We start from the raw sequence: 24413 nt of genomic DNA on the forward strand, positions 1-24413 counted from the left end.
CTTGCTGATGATATGATTCTATACCTAGAAGACCCTAAAAGTTCCACCAGAAAACTTCTAGAACTAGTAAATGAATTAATCAAAGTACCAGGATATAAAATAAACACCCATAAATCAAAGGCATTTCTGTATATCAGTGACAAATCCTCAGAAAGGAAGACAAAGAAAACCACCCCATCTACAATAGCCTCAAAAAAAAAAAAAAAAAAAAAAAACACTTGGAATCAACTTAGTGAAATAGGTGAAAGATCTATATAATGAAAACTATATAACCCTAAAGAAAGAAGTCAAAGAAGACCTTAGAAAATGAAAAGATCTATCTTGCTCTTGGATAGGCAGAATTAATATTATCAAAATGACCATCCTTTGAAAAGCACTATACAGATTTAATGCAATTCCAATCAAAATCCCAATGACATTCCTCATAGAAATAGAAAATGCAATCAAGAAATTCATCTGGAAAAATAAGAGACCCAGAATAACTAAAGAAATCCTTAGCAGGAGAGTGAAGTAGGCGGCATCACTATATCAGACCTTAAACTACACTACAGAGCAATAGTAACAAAAACAGCATGGCATTGGCACCAAAACAGACTGGTAGACCAATGGTACAGAATAGAGAACATAGAGACTAACCCACAAAATTACAATTATATTAGAAAGGTTACAAAAACATGCACTGGAGAAAAGATAGCTTCTTCAACAAATGGTACTGGAGAAACTGGAAATCCATATGAAACAAAATGAAATTAAACCCTATCTCTCACCATGCACAAAACTCAACTCAAAATGAATCAAGGACCTAGGAATAAAACCAGAGAACCTGCGTCTAATAGAAGAAAAAGTAGGCCCTAATTTCCATCATGTGGGATTAGGCCCCAACTTCCTTAATAAGCCTCCTTTGGCGCAAGAATTAAAATCAACCATCAATAAATGGGATGGGAAGATGGCCGCGAATAGAGTGCATCACACCCCGTGTACCGCGATACTGCGCAGGTGAATAACGAGTTAGAACGACAAAAAGCTATCTTGTCAGGAATTTACAGCAAAATCGGGGTGCACCGAAACCTAGAGGAAGGATTTCCATCACCGAGGACCGGTTATTGAATCTTGAATGCGAGCCAACTGTGCAACCGGAGATCCAGGCTGACTGATCCGCCGCTCGCCACGCGGCCCGCCCTGGCGGCTACAGACGGCGGGGCGCCGCCGAGAAGTGACCAGCAAGCAGAGAGAAACGATGGTACGGATTCTGTGGAGTCCTGCCGGCTGTGCCCTCACTGAGCTCCAGGCTGAGTTCAGGGTTTGAGACAGGGAAGGAAGCGGTCCAGTTCTATCCCCCACAACGGAAAGTCCACCAAGGAAGCCAGCGGCCACCATCTTGGAGAGCTGACGTCACCACCGCCAGTTTCCGACAGATTGCAACAATAAAACAGGTGTGTGTTACTCAGCCCATCTCCCATACAGCGGGGAATTCACATAAAATCTCTCCCAGGCTTTCCGGGGAAGGGATTATCAGAACGAGCCTGCATAGAGACGCGGGGAAAGGTAGAGACACCTGACCTCCAACTCCCCCTCCCATCAGCGGCGAAAATGAAACCTGTCTTGCCGGCTCTAGGGGAGGGGCAAGCGGAAAAAATCAAAACAATAGGGTGCCTATTCCCAATAGCCACCCTCCACACCCAGCAAACCGCAGGCCCAGAGTACAGTTTGAACTGCCGAGAGGCATCACACAGGGGAAGGCCAGGCTAGCAGGAGAAACCAGGGGACTAGAGGCCAGGCCCTCGCGACTGGGTGGCTGGAGACCGACCGCCCGCCCGCTGCCCGCGCGCCTAGGCGGCTGGAGACCACCCGCCCGCCGGCGACCGCCTGCCCGCTGCCCGCACGACTGGGCAGCTAGAGACCACGCACCCGCCAGCGACTGCCTGCGGCCCCCACGACTGGGCAGCTGGAAACTGGGCGGCTGGAGACTGGGCGGCTGGAGACCGACCGACCGCCTGCCGGCGACCGGGCAGCTAGACCCCGAGGTGCAGCCCAGCAGGTACAGCGCAGAGACTCTAGGAAGAGGTCTATAGCCAGGCCTTCATGAAGTAGACAACCGGGAGCTGAAACCAACCAGAGACAGACCAGTCCCACCCCTCCCTTCGGACACCACGGCAAGGAGCCTGGGGCCCGCCATAGCAGAGAGGTGAGGTCACCAGAGTTCGGCCTATGGAATTCCTTCCCAGCGGAATCCACTTTAGCAGGAGAGAGCAGAAACACAGCAATCAAACAGAGCTGGAAAGTAACGTGAACAACATGAAAAAACAAGGGAAAAAAGGATTACAAACAATGCAGGACAACTTAAATCTACAGCAGGACCTATAAGCATCAGAAACAGGGATAGGGAAAGAACTCAAGGCATACCTAACTCAGATGGAACGGAATATTAGAGAAGACATGAGACAGCAAGCCCAAGCAATGAAAGTATATTTTGAAAACGAATTAAACAAACAAATTCAAATGGCAAAGAACGAGCTTTACCAGGAGATAGACATTTAAAAAAAAATCAAAAAGTAACCTAGAAATGCAGGAAACTATAAACCAAATTAAAAACTCAAACGAGAATATTACAAATAGACTAGATCAAGTAGAAGTCAGAACATCAGATAATGAAGACAAAGTTTATCAACTTGAAAAGAATATAGTCAACACAGAAAGGATGCTTAAATCTCACGAGCAATCTATTCAAGAGATATGGGATGTCATAAAAAAACAAACTTGAGAGTCACTGGGATAGAAGGTACAGAGGTTCAAACCAAAGGAATGGACAACCTGTTAAATAAAATAATTCTAGAAAACTTCCCAGAGATGAAAGATGGAATGGATTGCCAAATCCTGGAAGCTTACAGGACCCCAAGCATTCAAAACCGTAATAGACCAACTCCAAGACATATAATTATGAAGATAGCCAACATACAGAACAAGGAGAGAATATTAAAAGCTACGAGAGAAAAGGAGGCAGATTACATTCAGGGGTAAACCAATTAGGTTAACGGCTGATTTTTCATCATAGACTTTGAAAGTGAGAAGATCCTGGAACAATGTATTTCAAATGCTGAAAAATAATGGATTCCAACCAAGAATACTGTATCCAGCAAAATTAAGCTTCATATTTGACAATGAAATTAAAATATTTCATGATAAACAAAAGCTAAAAGAATTCGCAGCCAGAAAACCAGCACTGCAAAGCATTTTGAGCAAAATACTACAAGAAGAGGAATTGAAAAATAGTGCCCAAAACTAACAGTGGGAGGTATCTCAGTAAAGGGGGAGAAAAATAACCAAAGAGGGAAAACTAGCCAAACTAAAATAAATAATTAAATAAACATGACTGGAAGTACAAACCATATTTCAATTGTAACCTAAAATGTTAATGGCCTAAATTCACCAATCAAGAGACATAGGCTAGTAACCTGGATTAAAAAAACAAATCCAACAAAATGCTGCCTTCAGGAGACGCATATGATAGGAAAAGACACACACAGGCTGAAGGTGAAAGGTTGGGAAAAATCATACCACTCACATGGCCCTCGGAAGCAAGCAGGAGTGGCCATACTCATATCGAATAAAATCAACTTCAAACCTAAGTTAATCAAAAGGGATAAAGAAGGACACTATATACTGTTAAAAGGAACCATCCACCAACAAGACATAACAATTATCAATTTGTATGCAACAAACAATGGTGCTGCAACGTTCATAAAACAAACTCTCCTAAAGTTCAAGAGTCAAATAGACCACAACACAATAATTATGGGTGACTTCAACACACCGCTCTGTCCATTGGACAGATCCTCAAGACAAAAGCTGAATAAAGAAACTATAGAACTCAATAACACAATCAATAACCTAGACTTAACCGACATATATAGAATATATCAACCATCATCAAGTGGATACACGTTCTTCTCAGCAGCACATGGATCCTACTCAAAGAGAGACCATATATTACGCCATAGGGCAACTCTTAGTAAATATAAAGGTGTGGAGATAATACCATGCACCATATCTGATCATAATGGAATGAAACTGGAAATCAATGATAAAAGAAGGAAGGAAACATCCTGCATCACCTGGAAAATGAACAATATGTTACTGAATGATCAATGGATTACAGAAGACATAAAGGAGGAAATAAAAAAATTCTTAGAGATGAATGACAATACAGACACAACATACCGGAATCTATGGGACACAATGAAAGCAGTTTTAAGAGGGAAATTCATTTCCTGGAGTTCTTTCCTCAAAAAAAGAAAAAACCAACAAATAAATGAACTCACACTACACCTCAAAACTCTAGAAAAGGAAGAGCAAAACAACAGCAAATGTAATAGAAGACAAGAAATAATTAAAATCAGAGCAGAAATCAACGAAATTGAAACAAAAAAACCATTGAAAAAATTGATAAAACTAAAAGTTGGTTCTTTGAAAAAATAAATAAGATCGACAGGCCCTTAGCCATGCTAACGAAGAGAAGAAGAGAGAGAACTCAAATTACTAACATACGGGATGAAAAAGGCAACATCACAACAGTCACTACAGAAATACAGAAGATAATTAGAAAGTATTTTGAAACCTTATATTCCAATAAAATAGAAGATAGTGAAGATATCGATAAATTTCTTAAGTCATACGATCTGCCCAGATTGAGTCAGGAAGACACACACAATTTAAACAGACCAATAACAAAGGAAGAAATAGAAGAAGCCATCAAAAGACTACCAACCAAGAAAAGCCCTGGACCAGATGGGTATACAGCAGAGTTTTACAAAACCTTCAAAGAAGAATTAATACCAATACTTTTCAAGCTATTTCAAGAAATAGAAAAAGAAGGAGCTCTTCCAAATTCATTCTATGAGGCCAACATCACCCTGATCCCAAAACCAGAGAAAGACACTTCAAAGAAAGAAAACTACAGACCAATATCTCTAATGAACGTAGATGCAAAAATTCTCAATAAAATCCTGGCGAATCGAATACAAAAGCATATCAAAAAAATTGTGCACCATGATCAAGTAGGATTCATCCCTGGGATGCAAGGTTGGTTCAATATATGGAAATCAATAACTGCTATTCACATCAATAGACTTAAAGATAAGAACCATATGATCATCTCGATAGATGCAGAAAAAGCATTCGACAAAGTACAGCATCCCTTTATGTTCAAAACACTAGAAAAACTAGGGATAACAGGAACTTACCTCAACATTGTAAAAGCTATATATGCTAAACCTCAGGCTAGCATCATCCTAAATGGAGAAAAACTGAAGGCATTCCCTCTAAAATCTGGAACAAGACAGGGATGCCCTCTCTCACCACTTCTATTCAATTTAGTTCTTGAAATACTAGCCAGAGCAATTAGACAGACAAAAGAAATTAAAGGCATAAAAATAGGAAAAGAAGAACTTAAATTATCACTATTTGCGGATGATATGATAATATATCTAACAGACCCAAAAGGGCTTACAAAGAAACTGCTAGAGTTAATAAATGAATTCAGCAAAGTGGCGGGATATAAAATCAACATGCATAAATCAAAGGCATTCCTGTATATCAGCAACAAAACTTCTGAAATGGAAATGGGGAAAACCACTACATTCACAATAGCCTCAAAGAAAATAAGATACTTGGGAATCAACCTAACAAAAGAGGTGAGAGATTTATACAATGAAAACTACAGAACTCTAAAGAGAGAGATAGAAGATCTTAGAAGATGGAAAAATATACCCTGTTCATGGATAGGCAGAACTAACATCATCAAAATGGCGATATTACCAAAAGTTCTCTATAAGTTTAATGCAATGCCAATCAAAATCCCAATGGCATTTCTTGTAGAAATAGATAAAGCAATCATGAAATTCATATGGAAAAACAAAAGACCCAGAATAGCAAAAGCAATTCTAAGCAGGAAGTGTGAATCTGGAGGTATAGCGATACCAGATTTCAAACTGTACTACAGAGCAATAGTAACAAAAACAGCATGGTACTGGTACCAAAACAGGCGGGTGGACCAATGGTACAGAATAGAGGACACAGAGACCAATTCACAAAATTTCAACTATCTTATATTTGATAAAGGGGCTAAAAGCATGCAATGGAGGAAGGATAGCATCTTCAACAAATGGTGCTGGGAAAACTGGAAATCCATATGCAACAAAATGAAACTGAATCCCTTTCTCTCACCATGCACAAAAGTTAACTCAAAATGGATCAAGGAGCTAGATATCAAATCAGAGACACTGCGCCTGATAGAAGAAAAAGTTGGTTCCGATCTACATACGGTGGGGTCGGGCTCCAAATTCCTTAATAGGACGCCCATAGCCCAAGAGTTAATAACAAGAATAAACAAATGGGACTTACTTAAACTAAAAAGTTTTTTCTCAGCAAGAGAAACAATGAGAGGTAAATAGACAGCCTACATCCTGGGAACAAATTTTTACCCCTCACACTTCAGATAGAGCCCTAATATCCAGAATATACAAAGAACTCAAAAAATTAAACAATAAGAAAACGAATAACCCAATCAACAAATGGGCCAAGGACCTGAACAGACACTTCTCAGAGGAGGACATACAATCCATCAATAAGTATATGAAAAAATGCTCACCATCTCTAGCAGTCAGAGAAATGCAAATCAAAACCACCCTAAGATACCATCTTACTCCAGTAAGATTGGCAGCCATTATGAAGTCAAACAACAATAAGTGCTGGCAAGGATGCGGGGAAAAGGGTACACTTGTACACTGCTGGTGGGACTGCAAATTGGTGAGGCCAATTTGGAAAGCAGTATGGAGATTCCTGGGAAAGCTGGGAATGGATCCACCATTTGACCCAGCTATCGCCCTTCTCGGACTATTCCCTGAGGATCTTAAAAGAGCTCACTATAGGGATACTGCCACATCAGTGATCACAGCAGCACAATTCACAATAGCTAGACTGTGGAACCAACCTAGATGCCCTTCAATAGATGAATGGATAAAAAAAATGTGGCATTTATACACAATGGAGTATTACACAGCACTAAAAAATGACAAAATCATGGAATTTGCAGGGAAATGGATGGCATTAGAGCAGATTATGCTAAGCGAAGCTAGCCAATCCTTAAAAAACAAATGCCAAATGTCTTCCTTGATATAAAGAGAGCAACTAAGAACAGAACAGGGAGGAAGAGCATGAGGAAAAGATTAACATTAAACGGAGACGAGTGGGGGGAGAGAAAGGGAAAGAGAAGGGAAATCGTATGGAAATGGTAGGAGACCCTCAATGTTATACAAAATTACATATAAGAGGTTGTGAGGGGAAAGGGGGGGGGGACAAGGGAGAGAATTAAACAACAGCAGATGAGGTAGAGAGGGAAGATGGGAGGGGAGGGGAGGGGGGATAGTAGGGGATAGGAAAGGTAGCAGAATACAACAGTCACTAATATGCCATTTTGTAAAAATGTGAATGTGTAACCGATGTGATTCTGCAATTTGTATTTGGGGTAAAAATGGGAGTTCATAACCCACTTGAGTCCAATGTATGAAAGATGATATGTCATGAGCTTTGTAATGTTTTGAACAACCAATAAAAAATAAATAAATAAATGGGATGGACTCAAACTAAAAAGTTTCTTCTCAACAAAAGAAACAGTGAGGTGAATAGAGAGTCTATATCTGGGAGCAAATATTTACCCCTCACAATCAGATAGAGCACTAATCTCTAGAATATGTAAAGAACTCAAAAAGCTAAGCACAATAAATAAATAAATAAATAGGTCAATGACCTGAACAGACACTTCTCAGAAAAGGATATACAATCAACAAATATATGAAAAAAAAATGTTCATCATTGCTAGCAATTAGGCAAATGCAAATCAAAACCACTCTAAGATTTCATCTCATTCCAGTCAGAATGGCAGCTATTATGAAGACAAACAACAATAAGTTTGATGAGGATATGGGGAAAAGATACACTCATACACTGATGGTGGAACTGCAATTTGGTGCAGCCAATATGGAAAGCAGTATGGAGATTTCTTGGAAAATTGGAAATGGAACCACCATTTGACTCAGCTAGCCCTCTACTCAGTCTATACCTAAAGGACTTAAAAATAGCATACTACAGGGACACAGCCTCATCAATGTTTATAGCAGCACAATTCAAACAACTAAACTGTGGAACCAACCTAGATGCCCTTCATTAGATGAATGTATAAAAAATATGGCATATATACATAATGGAATATTACTCAGCAACAAAAGAGAATACAACTATGGCATTTGCAGGTAAGTGGACGGAGTTAGAGAAGATAATGCTAAATGAAGTTAGCCAATCCCAAAAAAACAAATGCTGAATGTTTTCTCTGACATAAGGAGGCTGATTCATAATGGGGTAGGGAAAGGGAGCATAGGAGGAATAGAGAAACTCTTGATAGGGCAAAGGGGTGGAAGGGGAAAGGGAGTGGGTGTGGAGTTAGCAATGATGGTGAATGTGATGGACATTATTATCCAAAGTACATGTATGAAGACATGAATAGGTCTGAATATACTTTGTACACAACCAGAGATATGAAAAATTGTGTTCTATATGTATAATAAGAATTATCATGCATTCTGCTATCATATATAAATTTTAAAAAGTAGTTTAAAAAAAAGAAATGAGAGGAACTATTCACATCCAGGAGGCATACAGAAATCCAAATAGAAAAAATTTAAAAAGAACTGCTCTCTGGGCTGGGGATGTGGCTCAAGCAGTAGCGTGCTCGCATGGCATGTGTGGGGCGCTGGGTTCGATCCTCAGCACCACATAAAATAAAATAAAGATGTTGTGTCCACCAAAAACTAAAGAATAAATAAAATTTCTCTCTCTTAAAAGAAAAAGAACTGCTCTAAGAAACACTATAATTAAAATGCCTTACATAGAAAAAAGTAAAGAATATTAAAGGCTTCAGGAGAAAAATTTCAGGTCACATTTAGAGGTAAAGCAGTGAGGATCATTCTGACTTTTCAATTGAGACCATATAGTCAAGGAGGGCTTAGAATGAGATATTTCAAGCTCTGTGGGGGTGGGGGGGAACAGTTGCCAGACACAATTGTTATATTTAGCAAAGCTATCTTTCTAAACAGGATGATAAATAAAAACATTTCATGGTAAGAATTCCTGACCACTGAGGAGGCTCTACCAAAAAAATACTTAGGAAAATACTACATTCAAATATAACTCAAAAACAAGCCCCTAAGCCGCAAAATGGAAAAAGTTCTATAATAATCAACTAAATGAAAATTAAGACTGAATGAAATACAACAGACATGATGACACGATTCTATATTTAGAAGACCCCATAAAACTTCACCAGAAGACATTTAGAACTCATAAATGAATTCAGCAAAGTAACAAGATATGAAATTAACACCCATAAATCAATTGCATTCCTATACATCATTGATAAATCCACTTAAAGAGAAATTATGAAAACCATTCCATTCATAATAGCCTCAAAGAAAATAAAATATTTGGGAATTAATCTAATGAAAGAGATGAAAAACTTCTACAATGAAAACTATAGAACACTAAAGAAAGAAACTGAAGAAGACCTTAGAAGATGGAAAGCTCTCCCATGTCATTGGATAGGCATAATTAATATTGTCAAAATGGCCATACTACCAAAAGTGCTATATAAATATAATGCAATTCCTATTAAGGTCCCAATGATGTTCTTCATAGAACTAGAAAAAGCAATCATGAAATTCATTTGGAAAAATAAGAGGCCTAGAATAGCCAAAGTAATGCTCAGTGAGAAAAATGAATCAGGAGGCATCACAATACCAGATGTTAGATTATACTACAGAGCTATATCAAGGATTTAGGCATTAGACCAGAGACCCTGTGCCTAACTAGAAGAAAAAGTAGGCCCCATTCTCCATCATGTTGGCTTAGAAACTGAATTTCTCAACAAGATTCCTAAAGCACAAGAAGTAAAATCAAAAATCAATAAATAATACTATACAAACTCAAAAGCTGCTTCACAGCAAAGGAAACAGTCAAGAACATGAAGAAAGAGCCTACAGAATGAGACAAAATGTTTGCCACCTGTACCTCAGATTAATCTCTAGGATATATAAAGGACACAAAAAAGTTAACACCAAAAAACCCCATAATCCAATAAATAAATATGCAAAGGTACTGAGCAGACACTTCACAGAAGAAATACAAATGGTCAACATATATATGAAAAAATGTTCAACACCTCCAGTATTTGAAAAATGCAAATCAAAACTAAACCAAGATTTCATCTCAGTCTAGGCAGACAATTATCAAGAATATAAGTTAACAATAAATGTTGGCAAGGATGTGGAGGAAAAGGTACACTCATACATTGCTGGTGGGACTGTAATTGGTGCAACCACTCTGGAAAGTAGTATAGAGATTTTTCAGAAAACTTGGAGTGAAACCATCATTTGACCCAGTTATCCCGCTTCTCAGCAATTATACTAATGACTTAAAATCAGCACACTATAGTGATAAAGCCACATCAATCAATGTACATAATAAATTAATTCACAACAGCTAAGCTATGGAACCAACCTAGGTTCCTTTCAGTAGATTAATAAATAAGGAAAATGTGGTACATATATACAATGGAATATTACTCAGCCATAAAGAATGAAATTATGGCATTTGCTGGTAAATAGATGGAACTGGAAACTATCATGCTAAGTGAAATAAGCCAATCCCAAAAAACCAAAGGCCAAATCTTCTGATATGTGGATGTTGACTCATAGTAGGCTGCAGGGGAGGGAGGAGTGGAATTTTACTGGATTGGACAGTGGGGAATGGGGGAAAGGAAAAGGGATGGGACTGGGAAAGGCAATAAAATGAATTAGAGTATAACTTTCCTATACTCATATATGAATATATGACCAGTGTAACTCCACATCATGTACAACCACAAGAATAGGAAGTTATACTTCATATATGTATGACATGTAAAAACACATTCTACTGTCATGTATAACTAAAAAGAACCCCAAAAAAGTAGCTCAAATCCAATTTTGTCCCATTTCAAAATCCGGTGCTTGAACCACTGTTGTACCCCTCTCCCCACCAAGTCACCATGTTAAGTGAAATAAGCCAGATTCAGAAAGACAAGTATTGAGAGTTTTCTCTCATAGTGGAAACTAAACTTTAAAAAAACAAAAAGAAAAAGAAAAAGGGACTGATGGAAAGGGGGAAGAGAATGCTGAGAGAGGGACTGATAAGGGAGGTGGATATGATAAAAGTACATCACATATGTGTGGAAATGTCAGTCAAACCCATTAATTAATCTGTGCAGTTTATATGATTTAATAATAAAAAATAACTGCCCCTCCTGTATAACACTCACAAAGAAATACAGCAGACAAACAAAAGTGTCAGGAATAACAAACATCTGTCCATAATAACACTGAATGTAAATGGTCTCAACTCTAATTAAATTAAAGTCATAGGGTGGTAGAAAGGATTTAATAAAAGAAGAAAAGAAGATACAATTATATGCTGTTTTGTTTTCTTATTTGTTCTTTTTAGATATACATGACAATAGAGTGTATTTTGACATATTACACGTACGTTAAGTATAACTTCCCATTCTTACATGCTGTTTTCAAGAGACTCATTTCATTACCAAAGATATCCACAGGCTAAATGTAGGATTAAAAAGGAAAAAAAAAATTTCCATGCAAATCTAAAGACAAGTAGGAGTAGGTTGGACATATGGAACAAGGTAGATTTCAAGCAAAAATTAATCCAAAGAGACAAGGTCACTACATATGGGTAAAGGTCACTACATATGGGTAAATTCAACATGATGATATAACAATAATAAATACATATGATCCAAATGTCAGTGTACCTAATTACATAAAATAAATACTTCTCAACATTAAATCCAAAAGAGACCCCAATACAATAATACTAGGGGATTTCAACACACTCCTCTCACAAATAGACAGGTTATCCAGACATAAGATCAATAAAGATACTTCTAACCTAAATAATACTATAAATAAAATGGTCCTAAAAGATATCTGTAGAATACTTCATCCAAATACAGATGAATTTACTTTCTTCTCAGCAAATCAAGGCATCTTTTCCAAAACAGGCAATTTATAAGTCTTAACAAATACAAAGAAACTGATATAATCCTGTGCATATTATCAAATCATAATGGAATGAAATTAGGAAGAAAAAAATTATAGAAACTACATAAACCCATGGAAATTGAACAATAATCTTTTAAAAGAGGAGGTATCATAGAGTAAATGAGAGGAGAAATTAAAATACTTCTTGAATCAAATAAGAATAGTGATAAAACATATCAAACCTCTGGGGTACTATGACAGCAGTTCTAAGAGAAAAGTTTATAACATTAACTGACCATATTAAAAGAAAGATCCCAAATATGCAACCTAATCTTTAATCTCAAATCCTATAAAAGCAGGAATGAACTAATTCCAAAACCAGGAGAACACAGGAAATAACTAAGAGTTGAAATGAGGAGGAGATGGAAAGAAACTATACAATGTATTTTTAGTATTACCAAGAGTTGGTCCTTTGAAAAGATAAACAACATCGATAAACCCTTCACTAAAGTAACCAAAAGAGAGGGAAGACCCAAATCAACAAAGTTAGAGATTTAAAAAAGGAGATATCACCACAGACATACAGAAGATCAATCATAAGGGACTGTTTTATACAGAATAAAGGATTATTCTGAAATACAGAAGATCACAAGGAACTATTTTTAAAACTAAATGGAAAATCTAGTAGATAAGGACAAATTTATAGACACATTTTACCTACCCAAATTGAACCAAGAGAACATAGAAAACCTAAATAGACCAATATCAAGCAACAAGATTGAAAATTCTGGGGCTAGGTGGAATATAACCTTCTGATAGAGGAATAATGACCCAGAGCTAGTACAGCATGTTTATTACATAGATTTTTTTTCATCAAAAGGTTATTTGTGGGAAAGTTTCAGCAAAGAAGGAAATCTGAAGAATGCAGGACTGGCAAGATATTAGGATTATCTTGTTATGCCCAGAATTCTCTATCCCCAGGAGTTGGTGCCTGAGCTCAAAGTCTCAACTGACAACAGCTCTGCACCTTTGAACAGAGCCTCCTCAGGCCAGCATCACCATAGAAACTGAGACATCTTGACCTGCACCTTTGCACAGGAAGTTTCCAGTGCAAAGCAGCCACAGGCGATCAGAGATCATGGATCAAGTCACTGCTCTCCATAATCCTTAATGAACATAGATGCAAAAATTCTAAATAAAATATCTGCAAACTGCATCCAAAAACACATTAAGAAGATTATATACCATGATCAAGTGGGTTTCATCCCAGGGATGCAAGTTTAGTTCAATATATTTAAACCAATAAATGTGATTCATCCCATAAATAGAATCAAGGACAAAAATCACATGATCATCTCAATAAATACAGAAAAAGTCTTGGACAAAATTCAGCACCCATTCATGTAAAAAACACTGAAGAGTGCTTGCTTTGGCAGCACATATACTAAAATTGGAATGATACAGAGAAGATTAGCATGGCCCCTGAGCAAGGATGACATGCAAATTCGTTAAGCATTCCATATTTTTTATAAACACTGTATTGTAAGGGGAAAATATAATGTCTTAAATAACTGTATTTAAAATTGGCAAAAAAAAAAAAAAAAAAACATTGAAGAAACTAGGTATAGAAGGAGCATCCCTGAAATCCCTGAATACTACTATCCAGGCTATATATGATAAACCCATAGTCAACATGATACTAAATGGAGAAAAACTGAATGCATTTCCTCTAAAATCAGAAATAAGACAAGGATATTCATTCTCACCACTCCTATTCCATATAGTTCTTGAAACTTTAGCAAGAATAATCAGGCAGTAGAAGGAAATTAAAGTGATACAAATAGGAAAAGAAGTCAAACGTCTCTACTGATGACATAATGCTAAACTTAGAAGACTCCTCCAGAAGACATCTAGATAAGCAAATCACTGAAGTTACAGGATACAACAATATCAACACACAAAAATCAATAACTGTTTCTATATTTCATTTAAAAACGCACTGAGAAAAAAGTTTAAAATTATTCCATTCACAATAATCTCAAAAAATGTATTTGAGAATAAATCTAACAAGAGATTAAAGACTTTCATAATGAGAATTATAAAATATTGAAGAACAGAAGATGAAAATACCTACAATGTTCACTGAGAGGTAGAATTAATATTAATCTATAGATTCAATGCAATTCCCATCAAACTACCCAGGGCATTCTTCACACAGTTTATGATCAAATTAGTTTATGGCAAATGGATGTTACTCACATCCCTGAGTTTGGCAAAAATTGCTATGTTCATGTTATTGTTGAGACTTATTCTCGATTTATCTTTGCCACTGCCTGTGTAAAAGAGAATGCTCAACATGTTATTTCTCATTGCCTAGCTGCTTTTGCAGTATTGTGCTGTCCTTTGTCAGTTTTAAACTGATAATGCTCCATATTATACTAGTTCTTGTCAACAGTTTTGCTACCAATTTCATATTGATCATAAAACAGGCATTCCTTATATCCTCAAGGTCAAGCCATTTATTTATTAAGCTACAATCACAAAAAACAAAAAGTGGGAAATAAGACCCCACAAAATAACCTTAATCATGATTTGTTTTAAATTTTTCAAATTGTGATTCTTAAGGTGACACTGCTACCAAGAGACACATATCTTCTGCTGTAACAGGTCTGTTTGGGCCTAGTTTGGTGGAAAGATCTACAAACAGGACAATGCAAAAAACAAGATTCGGTGATCATATGGGGTAGAGATCATATGGGGTAGAGGTCATACTTGTGTTTTCCCAGAAGGTGCATTTCATCCTATTTGGGTACCTGATTGTGCCATCAGGCATGGAGGACCTGGAGCCAAAGTTCAAATGACTAAAGATCAATCCAGAGATGTCAGCCCTGATCCCCAGAAGGATCAGGAAGTTAATAAGGAGGAAAAGGATGAGGAAGATCTTGTTGGATCAAACATGTGCCCTTGTGCCCTTGTGGAAACAACTGAAGAATCTAATGCAACAGACCGAGCAGATGGTTCATCAACAGGTAGAAATTAAGTCTCCAACCATAATGTTTGTGGCCATGATAGCTCTATTGAGCTGTCACGTAAGTAGGGGCCCTGGAGAAACTTATTGGACCCATTTACCTTTAGTGCATCCAGTGGTATGGACTGGAGAATCCATCCCAGTATTTACTAATGATACTCATATGATGGAAGGTTTTATAGATACTCACATTACACCCATCCATGTGACTAAATCTAATTATACTGGCTACAGTAGGCAATTACCTATATGCTGGTCCCATAATAAACATGCTGGATGTTTAAAGAAAAAGACAGCATTTGGGGGACCTAGACCAGCCAATTGTATTGGCCCATGGGACTCAAGATTATATGTCGAGATAGTTATTAAAATGGGACTTTCTCATAACAAGCCAGTCATTTCCACAGAACATCCACCAATACCTTACTGCCCTAATCATTCTGCAATAGAATTTTGCACCTTTCCTAAATGGATGGAATGTGCAAACATCTTTCCAGTACAACTTAAAGCTTCTGGAAATGGTGGATATATTTTGGATTGGTCTCCAAGAATTGATAAAAGACAACTACATAAGGATGTCATGACCCCTGGAGGTTTCATTGGTAATATTCTAACCTTCAGTGAAGGTGGTATCCAAAAAGATCTCTGGCGTTTAATTGCAGCCTCAGTTTTTTTACATTAACAGATGGCCCTATGCTTGACTTTGTAGGCAGGAATTGCGAAAAGGGCTCCTCCTATGGTCTGAGAGCCTGTGTTCAATTTCCTTATGCCTTAATTACTGTAATTGTAAGACTTAAGAAAAAAAAGGTGAAAAATATCTTGTAGCCTATAAAAGATGCAATCTAATTATATCACTAGATTTAACAGAGAGAGGAACGTTAATCCTTCACCAACTCTCCCGTCTCACTGCCAGCCAATATTTCACAACAATGGTATGCTGATGCTGGTGTTCAACTTTTAAAACAGATTCATGCTCAGTTAACCAGAGCCAAATGAGCTCTTGGTCTCATAATTCTTGGAGTGGCCGCTTTACCTCCTTTATGGCATCTACAGTAATAGCTTCAGTAGCTATATCTCAAAACATTCAACACACAAATTTTCTTAATAATTTTGCTCAAAATACTTCTAAAGCCCTCCATAATCAGATAATATTGATGAGAATATTGAAACTAAATTAAATGCCTTGGAAACTACTGTCATAAATACAAGTAATGAGCTTTCCTGCCACAGTCTGGCTGGGCACAATTCAGGAGCCACTTGTCAAAAGAAACGAACTTTATTTTTAGAACACACAGGCCACACCACACAGCTCTTCAGGAAAACCTTCAGAGCCCAACTGCCACCACCAGCTTCCCACAAGCCTCTCAATCTCCCCGACTCCTCCTGCTGGAGGCCAATTGGCTGGGTCGCGTGGGCAGAGCCAAAAAAAGTCCCCCAATGAGCAGCTCCGTGGTCTGAAAGGGCGGGGAAACAACCAAATGAGCATCACTGCAGAGGAGCCAATCAGTTGGCAGCTAGAAGTTTGCTGGGGCCTCTGTGAGCTAATCATCAGCTGGCAGCTGGAAGTTTGCTGGCAGCTGGAAGTTTGCTGGGGCCCCTTCAGCTGTGGCTCTCAACATCTCCCCCTCTCTGTTTAAACAACAAGCATGTGGCTTAGGGACCGTGCCTGCCTTAGGTTGTCCAATACTACATATGGTCCTTACCCATCATCGGATGATCTGACCTTGTAAACCTCCATGTCCTTGTAAAGTCTTCCATGCCCTAACCGCATCTACAGCAATTTTTAAGTATACGCCAGGATCATATGCAATTTGTTGCTGCTGATCCTCATAAGGTCCCTTTCCTAACAACATATCTAGATTTCTCTAAGAATAACCAGCTGCTGCATTTTGCCTAGCCGACTCCTTGCAAAATTCCTCATTGGCAACTTTCCATAACAGGTATTGTCCTCCATTTAGCACAGCTTTACACATATTAGCCCAATCTGCTGGTGTCATGTTCAAGTTGGTAATGGATTCGACCATGCTTACAGTGAAGGGTGCTTGAGGACCATAGGTTGTTACAGCCTCTTTTAGCTGCTTCACTTTTTTGAAATTTAAAGCATGGTGAATTCGCTGCCCTCCTGCCTGCTCAAATACAGGGCACGTTAATATTTGAGATTCTGTCTCAGGATCCCAACTATCAACTGCGGGGGTTGGGAGTCTCCCAGCATATGGAGGTGGCGCTGTTGGTTGGACACTTACGCCCTCTGGTGATAGAAAGGTGTTAGTAGCAGTCTCCTGTTGTAACTTTTCCCCTGATGGCTTTTTCTGCTCTAAACGTTCTTCCTCTGTCTGACTAGCTCAAGAGACCTTCTCTTTTACTTGAATCTTTTCCTCTGTCTGACTAACTTGAGAGACCTTCTCTTTTACTTGAATCAATATGTCTTCTCCTTCCTCTACCATTGTCTGAACTGAAGGCTTTGGACTAAGCAAACAAGATACGAACGTTCACAATGGCAATGTGCCAACTGGCAGAGTCCCTGGGCTTTTCTTTTCTATTCTTTTTAAATCTTCACCATGATGGTTCCATTGTGATATATTTAACAACTCCTCCTTAAAAAGCCATGGGCTACATTTTTGTATTGTATCAACGTATGCCCTGACTGCTCTTGATTTTACTGGGATGCCTCCTTCCTCTAACAATTTACTTAACACTCTTTTGGTTTGTTTTTTACTAATTTCTGATCCCATATTTCTACTATAATACAACCCAACAAAATGACGCCAAACAAAACCAAGACAGAATGAAACAAAAATGGAACAACACAAAATCATTGTATCAGCCTTTCTATCGTTCTGAAATGTCCATCCGTCCTTTCTCCCTATCTGTTCCTCAGACACAAATAGTTTTTCCTCAGATGTGAGCGGTTTTTCTTCCGTCTCACTCATCTCCAGGGACAGGCAACTTAAAACAAAAGAGAAACAAAACAAAAGAAGAATCTTAAAATGGCTACCCATCCTCTCGCCCTGCCCTCAGGGGCGAGCAGTTTACCTTATCACTTACCCTTTTTTTTTTTTTTTCCCCAAAAGAAATGAACTTTACTTTTAGAACACACACGCCACACCACACAGCTCTTCAGGAAAACCTTCAGAGCCCAACTGCCACCACCGGCTTCCCACAAGCCTCTCAATCTCCCCCACTCCTCCTGCTCGAGGCCAATTGGCTGGGTCGCGTGGGCAGAGCCAAAAAAAGTCCCCCAATGAGCAGCTCCGCGGTCTGAAAGGGCGGGGAAACAACCAAATGAGCATCACCGCAGAGGAGCCAATCAGTTGGCAGCTAGAAGTTTGCTGGGGCCTCTGTGAGCCAATCATCAGCTGGCAGCTGGAAGTTTGCTGGCAGCTGGAAGTTTGCTGGGGCCCCTTCAGCTGTGGCTCTCAACACTTTCCTTTCTCAAATGTAAAAAAAGGCTTAAATGCCATGCTGACTCCAAGTATGTCTGTTACTGCCAAATATAATGCTTCCCAATAGGATTGGTAAAAGGTTAAAAATCATCTTATGGGTATTTGGCATAGCAATAATAATAGCCCGGCTCTTCTGGAGAAGATTCAATTCAATTATTACATAATCACATCCAGGATATTCAGAAAAGTAAAATCGATTTTATGGATTCTGCACCTCTAGCTGATCAGATACTTCATGAATTGAATGGCTTTAATCCTGGAAATATGTTGAAACATTCTGCATGGTATATTATTGGAATGATATGTTTGCTACTAATTCTTTTTGGTGCATACCCTCAGAACAAGGACCTAGGAACTCAAAATAATGGCCCATCATTTGCATTTAAAAAATAAAAAAGAGGGATGTGTGGGGAGCCATCCATGAACTGTGCATGAATCAACATGGAAGCCATTAGGCAGGAAAGTCTGGTATTGGGAACTCCCAGCATAACTCTACTGGTTTGAGAATGCCCAATTCATGTGACTTCCTATATAGCTCCATCAGAGGTTAAGCACAACACCAGAGATGGGCATGACCCATTAAGAACCAAAGAGCCTGCTTACCCCTACCCCTATTCCTGTTTTTCTAGAAGCTCCTATCAAACCCTTTTGATCTGTACCGCTATATATAAAGCAAGCATGGGCTCCTTCTTTGTGTTAGAAGCTGTTCACCTCGGTCAGTTGAGTCCATCATTTATTATTTCTGATCTCTCATGTTTATTTCATGATACTATTTACATAGCTTTTATTTGATAGCCAGCCCATCCTCCAACAGGAACCTTTTTCCTCGCACATGAACAAGACCTAACACTAAAAAGACTTAATAACTGACTCAATAAATGGATAAATGATCCAGACATTTCTCAAAAGAAGAAATACAAACGGCTGACAAATATATGAAAAAATATTCAACATCCTTAGCAATCATGGAATATCAAATCAAAACTGCACTAAGATTTCATTTCAACCCTCAAAATGGCAATCAACAAGAATACAAATAACAAGGGCTGGGGTTATAGCTCAGTGGTAGAGCACTTGCCCAGCATATGTGAGGCACTGAGTTCAATTCTCAGCACCGCATATAAATAAATAAGTAATCCACTGACGACTAAAAAAAAGAATACAAGCTGGGTACGGTGGTGCACAACTATAATCCCAGTGGTTCAGGAGCCTGAAGCAAGAGGATCAGGAGTTCAAAGCCATCCTCAGCAAAAGCAAGGTGCTAAGAAACCCTAAAACACAAGATAGGAAGGGGATGTGGCTCTGTGGTCAAGTGCTCTTGAATTAAATCCCCAGGACCCACCATCCAAAAAAGAATACAAATAACAAGAATTGCTGGCTAGGATATTGGGGGAGAGTACACTTATACATTGTTGGTGGGACTACAAGTTAGTATACCACTTTGGAAAGCAGGGTCAAGTTTTCTCAAAAGACTAGGAATGGGGGCTGGGGTTGTGGCTCAGTGGTAGAGCACTCGCCTATTACTTGTGAGGCCCTGGGGTCGATTCTCAGCACCACATATAAATAAATAAAATAAACATATTGTGACCACCTACAACTAAAAAATAAATATTAAAAAAGACTAGGAATGGAACTACCATATGACACAGCTATCCCACTTCTTGATATTTATCCAAAAGATCAAATCAGCATGCTATATAAAGATAGATTCATAAATATAAATAGCAGTACAAAAAAATCAACAAGAGCCAAGTTATAGAACCAGCCTAGGTGCCCATAAGTAGATGAATCAATAACGAAGATGTGGAATATATACACAATGTAGTTTTACTCAGCACAAAGAAGAATGAAATTATGTCATCTACTGGCAAATGGATAGAACTGGAGAAAATCATGCTATGTGATTTATGTGAAATAAGCCAGTCTTAGAAAGTCAAGAGTCAAAATGTTTTCTCCCATACGTGGAAATTAGAAAAAAAGAATTTAAAAAGGAGAACTCATAAAAATAGAATGGAGAGCAGCAAAGTAGAAGCAAGGAAAAGGGTGAGTGAGGAGGGGAGGAAAAAGGGAAGAACCAGGGAATAAAGTTGACCAAATTATTATTATGTGCAATATGAGTATATCACAATGTATTGTATTTTTATATGTAACTATAAGGCACCAATTAAAAATAAACACACAGAAGGAAAACCAATAGAGAAAAGCAATCAAGGTGAAGGAGGAAGGAATAGAAGGGGATAAATATTGGGGATTGAAATGAAGAAAACTATGCTATATACATTTATGAATATGTCCAAAATATTGTAGATATATTATGTAAAACTACAATGCACTAAATTTTTAAAATACCATAATATGAATCAGAAATACAAGTTCATTTAAAAATTTTTGCTACCAAAACCACACATAATCTAATAAATAAATTAGTTGAATATACACTTCTCCAAAGAAGCACAAATGTCCAATAATTACATGAAAAAAAATGTTCACCATCTTTAATCACTAGGAAAATACAAATCAAAATTACATTCAAATTCTATCTCACCCCAGTAAGAATGACTATTACCAAGAACACAAAAAATAATAAGTGCTATTGCAGCTGAAGGGAGAAAGGTACCCTCATATACTATTGGTCAGAATGTAAATTAGAACAGCCACTGTGGAAATCAGAATGGAATTTCCTTAAAAAAAAAAAGAATTGAAAATGGAGTTATCACATGATACAGCTATACAATTATTCTTGAAGGATAGAAGGATAGAAATCAGCATACCTGCATATCCATGTTTAATGTACCACTATTCATAATGGCCTAGCTATGGTTCAGCCTAGCTTACCAACAGATTAATGGATAAAGAAAATGTGATATATGTATGTGTGTACACACACACATTGGAGTTTTATTTCAGAAATAAGAATGAAATCGTGTCATTTGCAGGAAAATGGATGGAACTGGACAACGTAGTAAGTGAAACTGAGAAAGGCAAGTATTACACTGTTTTACACTGTTTTCTCTCATATGTAGAATCTAGGAGAAAGAAGATAACATGTAAATAGAAGGGAGATATTAGGGAAGGGAAAAGTGAGTAGTGAGAGGGGGGAAAAGGGGAAAAGAAGGAAATAGGGAGGATGCATATTATTCAAGTACATTATGTGTATGTACAGAACTGTCACAATGAATACCATTGTTTCATGCAACTAATATGCACTAATAATTATAATTTAAAAATAAAATAATTTAAAAATGCCTATAATAAGGTTCAATGAATGTGTTAAATTTATATGTAATTTCTGCAGAAAAAAAACTCCAAATCTGATTTTCTAATAGAAATTTTAAAATTCAAGGCAATCTGTTTCACATAACCCTCTATAATGAATAAGATGGTTGTAATATAGATAACTTCCTCCCATATGGAAAAAATGTAAGTATTTGTGTTGCTAGTTGAATGTTTCTACTTAAGCTCTTTATTTAAAATTTATATGGAACTCTGAAAGATGCTGCATGATACCAAATGAAGTAAATATTTTTTCATTTAAAAAATAAAAAGGAAATTCTGTCATTTGCAATAACATGGATGAACCTAGAGAACATCATGCTGATAAAGGAATACAAAGACCAAAACTTCATGATCTCATATATGGAATCTAAAAACAATGAACTCACAGAAGTAGAGAGTAGAAGGCTGGTTATTGGAGGTTGAGAGGAGGGTGGGTAGATGAGATAGAGCCTCCCTGCTCACATTACTACCTTTTTCCTTCCTCAGCTGAACAGACCTCTTTTCAGTGGCAGCAGCATCAGTAAAATAAGCCTTTGCCAAATTCCTATCAGAATCTTGAGCAACAGTTCTAAACATATCTCATAAAGCCTCTGACTCCACCTAGAATTTCTCCTGAACCTGCAGAGAATTTTGATTTCAGTTAATTTCACCATGCCATTCATCTCTATACCTCTTGCTCCACCTTGAATAGAAGCCCCTTGTGGCACTTCTATTAAAAAGTCTGTGTATCATATGCATTCTCTGCACTTCCTTCTCCAATGACTTTTTCTGATCCACTCTGCTCATATTTTTCTTTGAAGACCTACTAGCCTACATATTTGCATTTTCCTAGAATACTTCTACTTCCTAACCCTAACTGAGCACTCACTATCCTTATATTAATTAATTATAACCCTAATTGAGCACTCGCTATTCTTATATTAATTAATTATTATAATAATTATTAGGAAGTAGAAGTAGAAGCTAACACAACTATATGCCTGGCACAAGGTAGTTTCCAACTTGAAGTGTTTTCACTCTCAAAGAGTTTCAGTCTGGTATTGAAGACAGATAAGTAAAAACTAGTTGCAGTTTCAATATATAAAAATGGTTGCCAAAATAGTAACAATAACAACAATAGCAGAGTAGAGCATGTAGAACATGGGGTGGGAGGAGAGGAATTGGGAAGGGACTGGGGGATGAAATTGATCAAATTATGTTATGCACATGTATAAATATGGCAATAATGAATCCCACTATTAATATATATTTATAATGTTCTAATTAAAAACAACTTGGGGGCTGAGGTTTTGGCCCAGTGGCAGAGCACTTGCCTCACACATGTAGAGGCACTGGGTTCGATCCTCAGCACCACATAAAAATAAATAAACAAAATAAAGATATTGTACCCATGTATAACTTGAAAGGCCAAGGTTCGTCATCAGAGATTAAAATGCTCACACACACAGCAGTGACAAAGATGAAGCACTTTACTGCCAGCTGGTTCTAGCTTATATAGAAGGTGAGAGTCAGTTATCTTAAACCAGGAAGCTCCCGGGGCCAATCATAGTAAAGGTCAGGTCATCATCTTACTGTGCACACACATCCGCCCTGCATAAGATTCATGGGGGGCACGAACTGTCCACGAGCGCGGAAGACAGGAGGACCAATTAGAAGGTTTTCAAAATAACTTGTAATCCACCCACTGGTAACTTGCCTGACGCCATGTTGCATTAAGGGCTCCTTATCTGAAAGGCCCAGGGAGTTCTAGCTGCCTACTGGCAATTTGCCTACCGCCATGTTTGAAAGGCCCAGGGAGTTCTCAGGGAGACTCCTAATATTCCCCCTTTTTTGTTATTATATGGAAAGGGATGTCAATTCGTTCTGGCTGCTTCCTGCTGAGTGGGGGTGTCGCCGGGGAAGGGGTCTGAAGGAGGGAAGTTAGGAGTCCCCACAAGAGATCTGCAAAGATTGGTATAAGGTCAGATGTGACATCACAAACTGTTCCCTGTAGCCAAAGGTCAATTATCACTTCAGTCCAGTCGGTATAAGTCTCTACCGCGGGTACAAGCCAGGCATCATCAGATATTGCTCTCAAGAAGGTATCCCAGGAATCTTTGAAGGGTTTTTCAGCATCGAGAGGGATGTTCTCTGGAGAAGGCGGTTGATTCATCTGTGGCCAGAAGCTGATAATTTCTAAGTAGAAGCTGGTTAAAAGTTTGGCTAGAGATTTTACTTACTTGAGTTTGAATAAACTTTATAATACATGGTAAAAATAGACACATTAAAAAGATTACACATAGTGGTCCAAGGATTGGCCATACCCATGCCAGAAGGGGAGTGGACATTAAGGAAAAGGTTTTGACTTGTTGGGGTCCTTAAGGTGGCTGCCAGGTCAGTGAGCTTAACAACATTGTCTTCTACAAGACCCGATTCATTGATATAATAACAGCATTCTTCCCTAAGGAAAAGACAGGTTCTGCCCTTTTTGGCGGTGAGTAAATCTAGGGCCCTGCGATTCTGAAGGGTGACTTCTGCCAATGAGGT

At 38.1% G+C, this 24413-nt stretch overlaps 1 protein-coding gene and 1 non-coding gene across 2 annotated transcripts in view; one reads left to right on the forward strand and one right to left on the reverse strand.

Annotated features, from left to right (window-relative positions):
• The window catches only part of C2cd6 (C2 calcium dependent domain containing 6), a 144510-nt gene extending 120471 nt beyond the window's left edge, over positions 1–24039 (reverse strand). Inside the window, 2 exon segments of the mRNA XM_046462999.1 lie at positions 1808–2054; positions 23822–24039. Coding sequence (XP_046318955.1) covers positions 1808–2054; positions 23822–24039 — 465 coding nt within the window.
• LOC124105803 (U6 spliceosomal RNA) lies at positions 13561–13667 on the forward strand. Its single transcript, XR_006855875.1, has one exon. It is a non-coding gene; the product is annotated as a U6 spliceosomal RNA (small nuclear RNA).
• Positions 24040–24413: the final 374 nt, after the last annotated feature.

The sequence above is a fragment of the Marmota monax genome, unplaced genomic scaffold, assembly GCF_021218885.2.
Source record: "Marmota monax isolate L192 unplaced genomic scaffold, Marmota_monax_Labrador192_F-V1.1 WCK01_AAM20220418_F8-fsc00095, whole genome shotgun sequence".
NCBI lineage: Eukaryota > Metazoa > Chordata > Mammalia > Rodentia > Sciuridae > Marmota > Marmota monax.